Source organism: Lepisosteus oculatus, chromosome 15 (genome assembly GCF_040954835.1).
Source record: "Lepisosteus oculatus isolate fLepOcu1 chromosome 15, fLepOcu1.hap2, whole genome shotgun sequence".
In the NCBI taxonomy this organism is placed as follows: Eukaryota; Metazoa; Chordata; class Actinopteri; order Semionotiformes; family Lepisosteidae; genus Lepisosteus; species Lepisosteus oculatus.
In genome coordinates this window covers 16,719,038-16,734,272 of record NC_090710.1, presented here as the reverse complement: position 1 = coordinate 16,734,272, position 15,235 = coordinate 16,719,038, and the positions used below count along the sequence as shown (strand labels likewise).

Sequence of the window (15,235 nt, the reverse complement as noted above, 5' to 3'; positions counted from 1 at the left end):
GTAATTTTATAGTGTTACAAATTGTGGCCTGGGTCTGGGTTTGACACCATTTTTAATAAAAAAGAGTGTGTAAATAATTTAAATGAAATAAGATAAAGATTTAAAATCAGGTCCTGCTATCAGCTTTACTAGCAGGCAAATATATACGTGTTTAAGGATAAAATACCCCTCTAGTTAGGGAATTTTGAGTGTATGGGTTCTATCTTCTTGGCACAGCATAGTTTCAGAGTAAAAAAACAACAAGCATCTCTCTTTTACAAAACTATGGACAAAAACACACAATTATTACATGCAGATTATAAATTTTGAATATTAACAGTAGGTGTGAGTACCTAGGAACAGCCTTTTATAGAGCACAGACCTTATTACCTGGGTCTCTCCATGAGTACCATCTGAAGAGATACCATTCATTTCAAGGGAAGATAAATTTTAGCACTGAAAGGCCTTATGCAGCATGAAAATGCCGTCTGTACTGACGGTAAATTGGAGAAAAAATATTTCTCACTGTACCTGGTTGGCAAAGTGGCAGAGCATGTAACATTGCTGTAACACTGTGTTGAATTCCAAACCTGGGTTAGCTGGGGTGTTATCTGTGTGTAGTTTGTATGTTCTGTGTTCGCATTGTTTTCCTCCATCTCCCTCCCCTGTTTAAATACATTAAAATAGTACAAAAACGAATGAAATGAAAAAAATTCATTAAGATCAAGAAAGAGCCTGTTTTTCTAAATTTTAAAATCCAGTCACTTCAGATCAGAATTACTTGCTGGTTTTTCTGTCTGTCAATGAGAAAACTTGGAGTCTGTCATGTAAAAGTTGACAGATACCCCCACATCAGATGCTGCTTTGTCAGCAGAGGCAGAAAAAGAGCATTACGATCACAACCTTATTACTGAGCAAGACTCATAGGCCGATCATTCACCTCTCAGCTTATAATATCATCATCTATATCTGGGCAACTTTTGCACAGTCTCTGCCGTTTGTACTGCCCGTTCAAAGAAAGAGCTAAGGTTCAGTGCGTGTGGCACTGCACTTTCACTTCTAAGCTCTTTTTTGTCAGTGATTGAAAGGCTCAGAGGCTGTACTTGCTAACATGCCTCAAAACTATTTACCATTTTTTTTTAATTTAGGATGAATCAGTTCTCCATTTAACACGCTTGGGACTAGTCGGCTCCAGGCAGCTTGACAGAGTGTTCAAGACAAACGCTGTGCACACCCGATGTGAGCCAGGATGAATAGAATCACTTGGGTACCATAGACAGCTGAGCTGTCATTGTCTCAGTGATCTTCCCAACACCATTCATCTCCCATTGTCTCCCACTAAGTAATTCAGTCAATAACATGGCTCCTTTGTCTCAGGCTGTACCTTCTGTTTGTACTGCAGGGAAAATTGAATTCTATGCAAAGACTTTGTAAATAAAACTGTTAAAAGTCATTTAAAAAATAACAGGGAAAGAAATTAAAAACTAACATTGAATAAATAAAAAGATTATACAAAACAAGCTACTCTTAATCTGCTAAAATCATGATAAATTATTATGAAAGTTTTTTTTTTACTTTCATAAATTGCATATACATGGCTTACTGGGTGTTAAAGAATTAAAGACAGAAGTGCAATTAATAAGCATTTAGAAGAATTTGATAAATATCTTGTTGGAATAAGTGTGTAGAGTAATGTATTCTTATGGAGAATTACTTTCTAATTTACACATTTTTAAAATACACAGATGTTTCAGGAACACGTGCTAATTAAATTGAGAACTACCTGTATAATCTCACAAATAACTTTGGCCTCAAAAGATCTAGAGAGTGGTTGGCAAGCTTACTTTTGAGATCCATAGACATTTTATTTCTTTCGATAACATTCAGTAGAATTAGGTGGCAACACTATATGCTTTCTCCTCTTATTCTTCTCTCATTTAATTGTGCATATTTGTTGGCAGCAGTGCCACCTTCTCATAACAATTACAGCTTTCATGCTTTCTGTGTTGATTCTTGTGTGGCAATAGCATGGTTTGTCCACTGTTAGGGGGACAAGACATGTTACTGTAGATGTCACAATTTCCTGGACAACTGGGGATTGTTTCAGACATCAGTCTTTTTAAAACATCTTATTTTGATATTGCGGACCTTGTAATTTGCATGCTCTCCACCCTGTTTTTATTCATTTTTTTGGGGGGGGGATGGCGTACTTTCACAATCGGATATGAAGGCGCTGTGGCAACCACTCAGTTTATTATTGTTTTACTTAACCTACCAACTCATCATTACGTTGCAGTTTTTTCAGAAGGACTTTTGCAAAATGTTCCACTGTTGATTAAACGGTCATAAGACATTATAGAGACCAATTGTCTTCTGTTTTCTGTTTTTATTATTTTAACCTTTTTGTGTGACGTTATCATATAATATTCAGGATATGAATGTTGGCGTTCTGCATTATTAATTGAAGTTCCCGCCCCAGCTCTCGAAGATAAAAAGGATATCGGTGGCTTGCAACAATGGGGTAACAGTCAAAAAATAGGATGGACAATGTAAAATGAAAATATCGCTCCGGGTTTGGGTTTCATGGTAGCAGCTTAATAACAAAAGCCAGCACTAGTTTTTAATCGCTAGCGGAGACATTTGCATGCACTAAGCAGCCCTGTCGATCACCACTGCACCCATACGGACGCGCACAAAAGAGCACTCTCAAAAGGACAGGATGGGTCTGTGTGCGTTTGCGTTCTTTGTCGGGTGTAAGTGGCCGAACAGAAACCATACCTTCTGACGGCTGTTGTGGATTTTGTATAGATTGGGTGCTCCTATTGACGATAGCACAGGAAGAGAGGATGGAGGGGTTCAATTTATATGTGGAGCTATGAGTTTAAAGAGCACGGCAGTCCCCATTTTGAAGCTCAGTGCCCTTCCAGAGCAGTGCAGTGAAAAAGGGAATCCTCGCAGTGAGGTCACACCAGGAATAAACAAGATGGAGGGGGGCGGAGGGGGCAGGGGAATGAGAAAGAGGGTTTCTTTGCTGACATCACCTCAGGAGCTCGTCAGCTCCAGGCTCGAAGTGCCCCAGCACTGCCTTCCTCCGAGCAGAAATCGAGGGAGCGCGCAGGGGAGCGAGAGCAAGCCGTTCTGTTCGAATGACTTCTCTCTGCTTCATTTGACGAATAGTCCTAGGAAAACATTTAGAGGTAATGAAGCATCCGTTCGGCTCCTAACTAATGACAAAAGAGGTCACGTCTTTGCATAAGCTGTTTAATATCAGAGGAAAAGTGGCCAAATGTTAAGACTGAATCTTTTTATCATGGAGTTTGGGTCAGAGAGGAAGGCCAAGGGGGTTGTCATTTTTATTTCCTTTAAATGTCTGCATTTTAGTTAACAAATTTGATTGAGAGATTCAAAAGGAATGATTATAATTGGATATCTGCCTTGTGCTGGAGAGAAAGGGAAAGCTAATGGGAGCTGGGAGGGATAAGGTAGCGCACAGGTCCATGTGACTGCTGGAATCGGATGCGGTGGTTTTGTCTTTGCCGTGCCGGAGGAGCAAAATCTGCAGTCTAATGTAACGGAGGGATGAGAGCCTTGTGGTGTGTAGTGTGCGGCAGAGATAGAGGAAGGATCTAGAGCTAGGAGAAGGCTGGTAAGTATACTAATCAGGAATTGCTGCTTGCGAATCACAATGTCCAAGAGCTGGGAAGAATTGCTTTGTTTGAAGATTTTGTACTTATTTCTTCATTTTGCATATGAAAAGGAACTATTAGCTGTGCTTAGACTAAGAAGCTTAAGCCACAATTGTCCAAATTTGCTCATTTGCTCTTATCGGTATCTTATAGTTTGTTTTTTTCTCCCACCTTGTTTCTTCTGCATGAAATCTTTTCTTTAAGGTTGCTGAAGATTCATGGAGATTGTCTTTTGTTCATTTTTGGATACTTACAGTTGCACTCCTGGTTGCACGTGAGACAGCAGCTGCACTCTTAATTTCTGTTTGCTATGCTTTGTGTTTGCATGACTCTCTCAGCAGCTTAACCCTTGAATAAAATACTGACATATTGAAGCGATCAGAAGGCACGTTAATGTTTGCTGTGTGTAGCCGTGGGCTGTTTCGCTGTGCATGTTTATAGTGTAAAACCTAAACAGTTTCAAGCAGCGAAGGTGCTGTTCTTACACGCATCGAGGTCCTCTTACATAAAAGCATTAGGGGAGATAAACCAGTGTGTGATTGTGTTTGTTGTTAGCTGAGGAGCGGACTGTTGTCACACTGGGGTTGGGGGTGGCAGTACAAAATGAAAATGCTTTCAAAAGTCACTGGAGAGTTCTGGCTGCATTCCTTGTCATTCGAAGCCGCGGGGACAGCCCTGCGCGTGGTGGGTAATGAGACTGCTCCCGGCTCTGCAGAGGAGGGGGAGTCTCTTCCCTGTCACACAGCCTGGGAAGGGCAGGAGCTCCAGGAGAGATGCCTCAGGCCATCTGAGTCTGAGACAGCTTGTTGCCCAACTTCCAATTTAAACTGTGACAGCTTGTGCCCTTGAAAAAAAGCAGGCAGTTTCAGTGTTGCGCTCTTTATTACTTGTTCAATTAGTTTTTAAAAGTTTGTTTTTCAATAATTTTTTTCCCCAAGATCTCTGCCTTGTATAAGGTAAATAGACTTTGATTTCTGTGATTTCCAGCTGCTGAGAGACGATGAATGTTCTAACCTTTAATAAACAGGTGGGGAGTTATCCAAGAGTAAAGGGGATATTGTGTCTGGAGGCTTCTAGAAAAATGACCGCATTGCTCTGATTTATTTTAAAAAAATGGAGGAACATTCACATTGGGAGGTTTTGGGAGAGTTTATCCAGGACTTTGTAACCCTGTTTTCTTTCGGAACTCTGCTGTTGACTTGATTGTGTGCTTGGGTTCATGGTGAATCTGAAATGTCAGTAGTGTGTCCTGGCATTTTGAGGCTTTCAAAGTTTCTAGATTCTGAAAATGTAAAGCATTCTCATACCATGATGGAACTGCCAATTGTGCTTTTTCTCCTCTTTGAACTTTAGCCCCTATTTAAATAGATCTGTTGTATCAGGCAAAAGTATTGTCTCCCTCCTCTAGACACTAATAAATATTGTGTATTAAGCTGGGAAGCAGAGTAGCACAGGGGTTGCTGTCTTGTAGCTCTGGGGCACTGGGATCAATTTCTGGGGTGCTGTCTGCATGGAGTTTGTATGTTCTTCCCATGTTTGCATACAGTAGGTTTTCTCTGGGTGCTCCAGTATCCTCCTAAAGTCCAAAGGGATGCTGGTAGGTTAATTGGCTTCTGGGAAAAATTGGCCCTGGTGTGAGTGTGTGTTTGTGTCTGTGTCTGTCTGCCCTGCCATGGACTGGCACCCTCTCCCGGGTATACCGTGCCTTGCGCCCATTGCCTGCCAAGGTGTGCTTCAGCTTCCCCGAGACTCTATATTGGATAAAGTGGTTAGAAAATGGATGGATGTTTATTAAACTGTGCTTGTGTAATATAATGTGTAATGATTAATTCTTAAAGACTAAACAAGTGTCTTCCTCCGTCGATACAAATAAATACGTGTCATTTTCACTGTATTACATGTGGGCAGGATTAAATATTTGTATAATATTGTTTTAATGTCACGTCAGTGTTATAAAGTGACATATGTATTGTGTCAGTTCCTTTCTAAAAAATGAGTCCACAACCGAATCTTGGATTGCCATTCACAAACTAAAGCTCTCTCGTTTATTCCGTGTGTATCACAGGAAAGGGCATGAGATAATTTCAGATTGCTTAACTCGCTTCCAGCAGTGGATGGAAAATCAGAATCCCTCTTAGTCTTCAGAGAATATACAGTATGTGTCTCATTAGACTTCAAAATCTTTCAAGTTAAAAGCTTATAACTGACGTGTTATACAGTACCTAAGGTATTAATGTACTGAATCTGTGCATTATGTTAGAGCCAAAAGAAACCACAGCCTTTTAACATGTATTAGTGGTGGTCAAGTGCCGTTGAGTCGGTATCGACTCATGGCAACCCTATGGACAGTTCCACCATCACTACCCATAGAGTTTCCATGGCAGGATATGGAAGTAGATTGCCAGGCCTTTCTTCCGCGCAGATAGTGCGAGTGTTGTTGCTGTTGTCACAGATACAGTATGTGACCCTCCGCTGCCGACACTGCCCCTTACTGCTGCTGCCCAGTATGGGTTATGACAGAACCGACGTGGGACACGAACCCACTGCCCTGAGATTGTGAGTCTCATGCACTACCAGCAAAGCTAGTCAACATGTATTAGTACCAACCCCTAAAGTTATTTTTCATGTCTTATCTTTCTCTTGTGGACACCGAAATAAAGCTTTCACTTTCATACATCACTTTTTGTATTGATATCCTTTATATTAAGGAAATCCTATCATCCATTGAGCAGATGTGCACTAAAAAATAATTCTCTGTAGCGTTTCAATTTGTCCATATCAATTTTACAGATTTACAGATCATCTCAACAGTTTACTGAATATATTAGGTTCTATTTAATGTGATGTATTTTAAGGAGAGTATAAATGAGACAATTTATATGCATTGGAGGAAAATAATACATTTATTTAAAGAACTGAAATTCCTGAAAGGTATCCTTTATAGTTTTGTTTTTATTCTTAGTTCTAAATACTTTGTGAGAGTTGTTTTTCTAAAGTGATAGTGTTTTACCACTCAACAGATATTGTACATGCGTGTACACTACAGGCACAGATGATGTGTACTCCCTACTGTAATACAAACAGTTTAGCTACAAGTTATTGTCTCCAAGTGAAAAACATTTACAACTGCAGCACTTTGTTGTTAAAAAAACAGAATTTTCTTTGCATCCATAAACAGTTAAAAATACAATGACCAGTGATGTTTTGTGTTATGTTTCCAAGTTGGGGAACATATGTAGTAGAATTGTGACATTCATAGTTCTTACTGAAATTCTTCTGACAAGCAATATTATTCTTCTGTCTAGAAATATCTTCCTTATGACAGATTCAACAGATATAACAAATATAACAAGAGGGTATACTTTAAATGTTGTTGTGCAAGTTGTCACATTCAATTACTTTGTTTAATGAACCAATTATCACAATCGTTGACAGAAATACCCTTCAATAGTTATGAGCCCTTACCATCTTACTAAAATAAAACTGTAATTCTTTCATATTTCACCCTTTTTTTCTGTTTTGCAACAGAAGTGTTACTTCACCATTACTAGAATTATGAACCTAAACGACTTCCAAAATCCCAGAGGTGCCAGGCGCAGGAACTCCAAAAGCTGCAATGCATTGCCTAATTTGCTCAGTTTCCTTTGACTCTACCCACAGATTAATCAGTGATTTGAGGTTAGGGATTTGGATTATCCAGTCGCACTTCTCAGAGCCTCTATATCATTTTGTTTTATTTTGCAGAACAGTGGGCATGAAAGGACTGTGAAGAGCAGTAAATTGAACGACAGCTGGTTGGCTTTCTGTTGCATATATTGTATAGCCCGCAGGGGCAATTTCCTTCAATATCTGAATAGCATAATGACGGTGAGACCCTGTCAGTAGCCAGCAGTTAGTGTCCGTCTTGAGGAGTAGGAGATGGACTTCTATGACTTGTGCTGGCCAGGGCTGTCCCAGAATTCTTTCCTATTGGACAGAGGAATGTGCAGGTATTTCCTAAACACCATTACTCCCCTATCTCGAAAAAGAGTTTTCCCGTTGGCCCTTCCAATCATGGCCTCCTAATAATCCCCATCTATGAATTGGCTTCATTACTGTGCTCTCCTGCGCACTGATAGCTGATGTGTGGTGAGCGTTCTGGCGCACTATGGCTGCCGTCGCCTCATCCAGGTGGATGCTGCACATTGGTGGTGGTGGAGGGGAGTCCCCATTACCTGTAAAGCGCTTTGAGTGGAGTGTCCAGAAAAAGCGCTATATTAGTGTAAGCAATTATTAATTATTATTATTAATATTATCTGAGAGTGAGCCAGCTGCTGTATTGGGGTGCAGGTATTTAAAACCCGTGTGGGCCTGTAATTTACAAGGTCCGTTCTGCTAACAGAGCTATAACACGTCAGTCAGTGGTGTTGCTAATATTTTGGCCATGGAATGTCCTGTCAGCCTGGAATACCAAATATCTGTATGGAAGATTAAATCCCCTTGTGTAAAAATGCCACGATATGAAGTCCTCATGTGAGCCTCATAATGGTGGGAGTCATCCTTGCTGATACAACAGAGACATTTTTCTTGAAATGTCTGAAGCTGAATCGTCCTTGTGCTGCCCACAAAACAGAATGAATAGCACTGTGCTAGGCAGCACCTGAGAAATGACAGCCGAAGACGGAAAGCAAAGCAGATATACAGAGCTGCCTTTGTTTTTTGGAGGGTTGGGGCTTGTTATTTATTCATTTGTTAACTTGCAAAATGCTGTGCGTTATCTGCTTTACCTGCCCCACAGAAGAAAGCAATGTGGAACTGGTGATTTCCTGCAGTTAAAGTGTGAGAAATCATTAGCTTGTTTCAGGGTCACTGACACTTTACCAGATATCTTCTAAGAAGCCTCCAGAACGGTACTGTAATGATGGAAACCTCGGCGAGCGCAGTTTGTTTCCGTACTTTTGTAAACAGCATTTCTGCTCTTCGTTGGCCTGAAGCCAACGGAATTCTTGCTTCAGTCACCCTTCTGTATCTTTGCTCACCTATTGAATAAACTCAAAAGTTTTTTTTTACCAGACTTGAAGTAAAGGCTTTGCATGAACACGTTTCTATCAATGTACACAATAGCCTTTAAATATAGCCTTTTTTTTTTCAAAATGCAAAGACTGGCTGACATGTTTTTACTTTCCCAGCGATCCAGTCTGTTAATCCTAAGGGGTTTTGTAACAGAATTGGCAAAATGCATAAAGAAACCTGTCAAGACAGCCAAAACTGCAAGCTGAAGCACATACTTTGAAAACTGAGAAGTTGGAATAGGATTTAAAATTAATCAGTCATTTAGCTCCACATTGAAATTCGGAGGAAGGATGCAAGTACAGGCATTCTGAAAAAATATGCATCAGAAACAGTATATGCAAGCTGTGACTTTTATGGATTCTGGCAAAACGTATTTTTTTGTTTCACATCCTTGTGTTCAGCAGGTCTATAAGCTTTTTAATTGTGTCACTTTGTGCATCTTCTTTTATGACATTTATCCTTTAGATCTTACTCCTTCTTTACGGATGTTTCCTTGTAAATGCAAATACATTCTGTATGTAAAGAAAGTACATGTCATTAGTACTCAGACTGTGAACAGTGCACGACTGAACTGCAGTAAGTGTTCAGTCTCGCTTTAGTGTTGCAATTAAAGGGTATAAATGGACTGAACATCTGAACTGAACGGAAATGGATGTTTGTCGTGTAGTAATCTTCAGATCAGCATCACTGTTTATAAGGCTGACTTTTCACAGTTACAGTATGTGGAGATTTTCTTCTGTTTTATTCTGCAACAAAAATACATATATGTTATGTAATACAGCTCAGAAAGTGTTTCCACTAAAGTAAAAAATCTAAAATAGCAGGTATACAGAATGGTCTGGCTGTACAATATGTCAGTCATGTACTAGTAGTGTGCAAATCTCTACTTTCCACTATGTTGTTCTCTGTAATGTGATTATGGTATTTCTTAAACTGTTCATGTTACCATATGGCAAGAAAAAAACAGAAATAAATGAACGCCTTTTATCGCTTTGTGCTCGACTGTTAAACAGGGAGGAATTGGGATGTTTCTCTGGCTTGTTATTTTACCAATCCTGACTGAAAGAAGTGTCTTTGTGCATCTGTGTGTGTGTGTGCATGTGTGTGTGGGGAGGTTTCAGGTGAGAACGCTTTTCTCTTGTTTTTGGAGCCCTGCCTCAGTTCCTTTCCTAAAGTGCTCTGCGTTTGTTTTGCAGGCAACCGCCTGCAGAGACTGAGGAAGAGGGCAGCCTCTTTAGAATGGAAATGGAAAAAAAATAAGTTGAAGACAGTATGATCAATAAATAATGAGTGCATTAAAAACACATCCTAATCTTTTGTGGGAGGTTCAGGAAAGGCTGTCCTCGTTATGAAACGAGGCATTTTCCAAGACGTTCTGGACGTCAGAGTAGATATCTTTCAAGCTGTGGCTCTGGAGGCGTGGGCTGCCCTGGCTGGGGTGTAAAGAACAGGCAGATCCCTGCTGGCTGTGCATTCCCCATCAGTTCACAAACACTTACTCTGCAGTCTTTTTCCAGGTAATTACACCGTTCCGGAGGCTCATTCTTTGTGCGGAGAACAGAAAGGAGATGGAGGACTGGATCACCTCATTAAAATCTGTTCAGTCTAGAGAGCATTACGAGGTAAGATCTTATTTTCCTGAGATTATTGCCTTCGGATGTCAGAATCGGCAAGTTTCCAGTGAGGATGCTGCATGCTGTCTGCTGCCGTACCAGTCTGATCTGTGGTGGTTTTCATGAATATCTCACCATGTACCTTACTGTACATGTATCTTACTTTTAGAAGCTGTGTACTTTTACATTTACCTGCACACCTTTCTAGGTGGGCTCTTTAAAATATGGTGCCACCCTGTGTTTCTTCAGTGGATGACGGCATTTTAATGATGGAATACTGTAATCTGTTTTAATCCCTCTCCGTATATATTTAGGATCCATTCTATGCAATCGCACGAGCTTTAAAGAATATTCTGTTGCACTTAATGGAAACATGCTTTTGTTGTATAATTGTGAATATAATGTCAGAAAGTCAATCACACATTCAGTGGGAAAATGGGAGCTGAATTTTTAAACACTTTCATTGTGATGTTGTTCATAAAAATGTATGTGAATGTGAATACTGTTAATGGGGTTGTAAAGAATTCAGTCCTTACAGGTTCATCTTTCTCATCCAACAACTATTCTAGTGTTTGCTTTTCTTTCATTTTATTTAATACTATAATTTAAAGGCTGGCTGAGTTTTATAAAATCAGTATAAATTGCCATGTTTTAGCTTAATAGATATGTTGATTTATTGTAACAACCTGTTTCCTGTTTAACCTTCACTTCAAATTGTCATATCTTCGTTTTGATCTGGTGATCAAAAAAATAAAGAAATCAGGACAACTCTCACACGTTTGTAGCAATATGAAGCTGCCATGCCTGAAGAGACACCACAGGGCAAGATGATCTCTGACAGTGCTGCTAATAAATGTGGCGACTTGTCAGGCCAACGCCCACAGTGGTGCCTGCAACCAGTGGATAAGGGGGTGAAGGGCGCCCCTGTGATTTCACTGGACGCCTCCCGAGCTCCTGATTGTTTGTGTTCCGATGCGTGTGGTTGAGGTTGTGATGCATTTGAAAGCCATTAGCTGTAAGTGCTCTCAGACCGAGTCTTATCCCAGCGCTGCCAATTTGTCTAACTTCTCCTTTGCTAGACGGCACAGTTTAATGTGGAACATTTCTCAGGGATGCACAACTGGTATGCCTGCTCCCATGCTCGGCCCACCTTCTGCAACGTGTGCCGGGATAGTCTCTCTGGGGTCACCTCTCACGGGCTCTCCTGTGAAGGTAAGCTCTCCCTCGCCTCGCGTTTCCCCCCTTGTCCTCGTACGGTAGTTGCAAATGTTTTATGTAATTGCTTCCCATGGTAGCGTGAAAGGTATTGGAAAGCCTTGTTGAAAGGAGATCATGAGTTTGTCCTTGGCCGTTACATTTGAGACTGTGTTTGGATTGTGTCTGTTGATTTTTTTTTTCCCACTATGAAAAAGGGCATATTTCAGCACAGCAGCTGTGGTGTCTGTGCATTTCTATAGTTAGCTCGTTAGACGTTTGTCAGTTTTCAAAACACTAATAAGATGAGCTACGTAGTTAATATTCTTCAAACCAATAAGGAAAACGTATCTCTAATTATTTATGCATATGTTTCGTTTATGGGGAAAGTGAATTTGACTAATTTTTTGTATGCTTGGAGTATTTTTTCATTAAAGCTACTGCATCATGCAAGAGTCATCACTAATCCAAAAGTATTCCTCTGCTGTCAGAACTGCAATATGTTCATTTTCTATGGGTGCCTTTGGCCTGTATGATTCTCAGCTCATTGCTGTTTTTCGTTGCATTTCAATATGGAAAACATGAGACTGTTTCTATTTTGTTAATAGCTGAAACCATTCTGATGATGTGAAGCGTGTTAGTCTTCTGGACCGTGTTTAAAAAACAACAAAGATGTTATTAGTTTTCATGTTTCAGCACATGAGATGTGGTGCAGTTTGAACTTGCTGTGCTCGTGCATATTTTAAACATGAGACAAATGTAGACTACAGTTTCAGTTTGAAATAAAAACAAGAAATTTAGAGAATACTGTCCTCCATTTATCAATATCCAGTGTTGTTGATCAGATCAAATGGGGTATGCATTTCTGTAGTTTAATTGTATTTCTGTAGAAATACAAGTATTTTTGCCAAGTGGATTAAAAATATTGGTTATTACCTCCATTTTGTCCAAGAGGGAATCTACTGGCACAGCAGTACATTCTACTTGTGTTATGAACAAATCAATACAAAACTTACTTTCAGTTTATCGTGGTACAAAGTGTGAGGATTACTGTATATTTGACACATTCTGATGTGTCACAAAATTGTGACAAATACCTTCTACATTGTCTACGTAAAACACCTAACAGAAATTAGGGTTCTAATAGATAACAGTACTGTTTGAATCTTATGGTGTGAGCCTTTTAGTAGATGTCTTGCATACAGGGCAGATATTTTTTATTGACTGTCATTCCAGATAATTGCAGAATTGCTATTGAACATTGAGTACCTTCTAAAACAATATGAATATAGAGAATTAAAACAAAAATAGATGTCTCTGTGATTGCTCATGCACCAAAAACAAAGGGAGAAGGAAGCCTTAGGGCTAGTCACTGTCTTATTAATGTAACATGACATCTCTTCTGATACTATTAAGATTTATTTGAGTGGAGAGTGACTTTTAAAAACATTTATTACATTTTTTTGCAGAAGCAGTCCATTATAAGAACTGTATGTTGGTGTCTATTTGTACATGTATGTAGACAGACACATTCAGTATATATTTTAATGAGGTCTTGAGTGAGGCATATGGGTTGATCAAGTGACCCACAGAGGAGTTGGCATCAGTCCTGTAGATGAACATTAACTACTCTTAGCCTGTTTGGAGATTAGACTGTTAAACCATATGGAGAAGGTGTAATGAGTTTACTGACTGGAAAATTGGGATTTAATAGGTATTGTTTTTTCTGAATTTTTTTAAAAAAAATTCTGAGTTACTTTTATGGTAAATGTATGTCTTGTAAATGCAAAACCACACAGGTTTTGCGGTGTGGCAAGCTATAATTTTACTTCTTGTTAGCATGAAATAGTCTGATTCATGTTTTATAAGATCAAATTTATCTGTTTATTTTCAGTATTAAATATGAGATTTACCCTCTTTCTAATGATGTTAGAAAGAGGGTGAATCTCACTTTACTTCTCTATTTACTTCTCTTTACTTCTCTATTTGCATGAGGGCATTTTTGGATTTAAGAAATATAGGTATTAAATAACTTGTATGATGTCTCCATCAGGGGTTTGCATGTACAGTACTTGAGCAAACAGCTGAAATTAGCAGTCTGTACAGTCTGCTGTGCTGCAGGTGGGGACTCAGAGAATCCATATTGACAGTGCAGTTGGTTATTATTGTAGAGGTGGGCCTGAGATCAATCAAGCACTTAATTCTTATTCTTGTCCAAGGAAGAAGAACACTCTTAATCTGATTAAATCAGCAATTCAATTTACTCAAGGAAATCAAGAGACTAACTGGGAGTGCTTAATTTATTAAAATTGCAAACAAGCCGGTAGTGTGGGTGGCTATCTGGAATTGCAGCACTTTGCTTAGAAATGGCATAACAACACATACAGTACAGTATCTACAGGTGTAAATCACAGACAAAGGACAGTGAGAGATAAAATGTCACTTGTATTACATTGGGCTTGAATGATGTATTGCCTGACGGTGTATTGTATACTATTATCTCTCTATACACCTACACCTTTCTTGTACTATTTGGCTTTTGGCATTCTTTTTCCAGAACTAGTCTTTAAATCTTCTGGTTTCTTAATATGTTAATAATAATTGGGTTAAGGGACCAGTTTCTCAGCCTCAGAGAAATGTTAGATCTAGCAAATCAGTCCTCACTTCTAAAGCTCAACATAAAACCTACTTTTACACTCCAACATTAGTTTAATTGATTGTTAAATCCATTATTTGTGTGTTTCTAAAGTTTTTTCTTTCCCTTTATTTTGTTTCATTTTTTAGTATAACACCTTTTGTGAAAGGCACTATATCGGATAAAGATTATTATTAAATAATTATTGTAGTAAGTTATTCTTATATTACAACGCACATTATAGGACTGACTAGTTTATTAGTCTTGTTATAAGATCATTTAGCTGTAGTTCCTTTAAATTACTGAAATTATAAGTCATGAAACACTGATGACAGGGAAAATATTGGGCATTTTTGTGTGTTTTGTACACCTTTTGAATGTTTGACATGCTTTCTGACATGCTCACTAGCTCACTAATCTGGGCAGTTTAATTTTAATTTCCAGCTTCAAGCATATGGATGAATCAATAAGCTGCTTACAGTGGTTATATTTTATCACATTTCAGCTTGGTCACCATAGCAGTCTCAGTCTCAGTGCATAGTTGCTTCCCCACAATGCAGGAATCAGCCCTTCCCCACAATGCTTGGTGTGCATTACAGTTGTCTGCCTTAACAGATCTCTTATAATAACAGAACAGGCACCTACTGGCCTTTAGCAGTCCTTAGGAACCCAAATACAGAACAGTAAATCACTGTTCTCAATTGTCTTATAATGTCAACACAACATGACTATAATAACCACTGCATTTACAGGATTTTTCCAATTCATTGGGACAATCAGAACACCTTTTATATACTGTACAAGTGACCATTCAGCAGCAGATGGATGTGGAACAATGTGCTTTTTTGAATAATCCATCTTTATTTCCATTATATCAGGCACCAGAACACAATCCGTTAACAGAGGACTGTTTTGTTCTTCCTCGTTTCTTCTGAAATTAGCTTGAAAAATGGTTGTTATAAATGGATAGAACAGTTCACCCAGTTAAACTGTTGTATTTACTTGTAATGCAGGTCATGACTATCTTGAATTGTTTTGACTTCTCTTAGGTCTGTGAATCTGCAGTTTTCTAGAAA

The 15,235-nt window shown here is 39.0% G+C and overlaps 1 protein-coding gene across 10 annotated transcripts in view; it reads left to right on the top strand.

Moving 5' to 3' along the window:
* dgkh (diacylglycerol kinase, eta) overlaps window positions 1-15,235 on the top strand; it is a 98,963-nt gene that overhangs the window by 42,976 nt on the left and 40,752 nt on the right. For 7 of the 10 annotated variants that reach the window (XM_069178752.1, XM_015363907.2, XM_015363909.2 and 4 more), the window contains 2 exons: window positions 10,235-10,339; window positions 11,410-11,542. In XM_069178752.1, the coding sequence (XP_069034853.1) occupies window positions 10,235-10,339; window positions 11,410-11,542 (238 nt within the window). Of the gene's footprint in view, window positions 1-2,607; window positions 3,177-3,206; window positions 3,626-10,234; window positions 10,340-11,409; window positions 11,543-15,235 lie in introns of those variants that run through there. The other 3 variants (XM_015363912.2, XM_015363911.2, XM_015363913.2) reach the window with 3 other exon arrangements.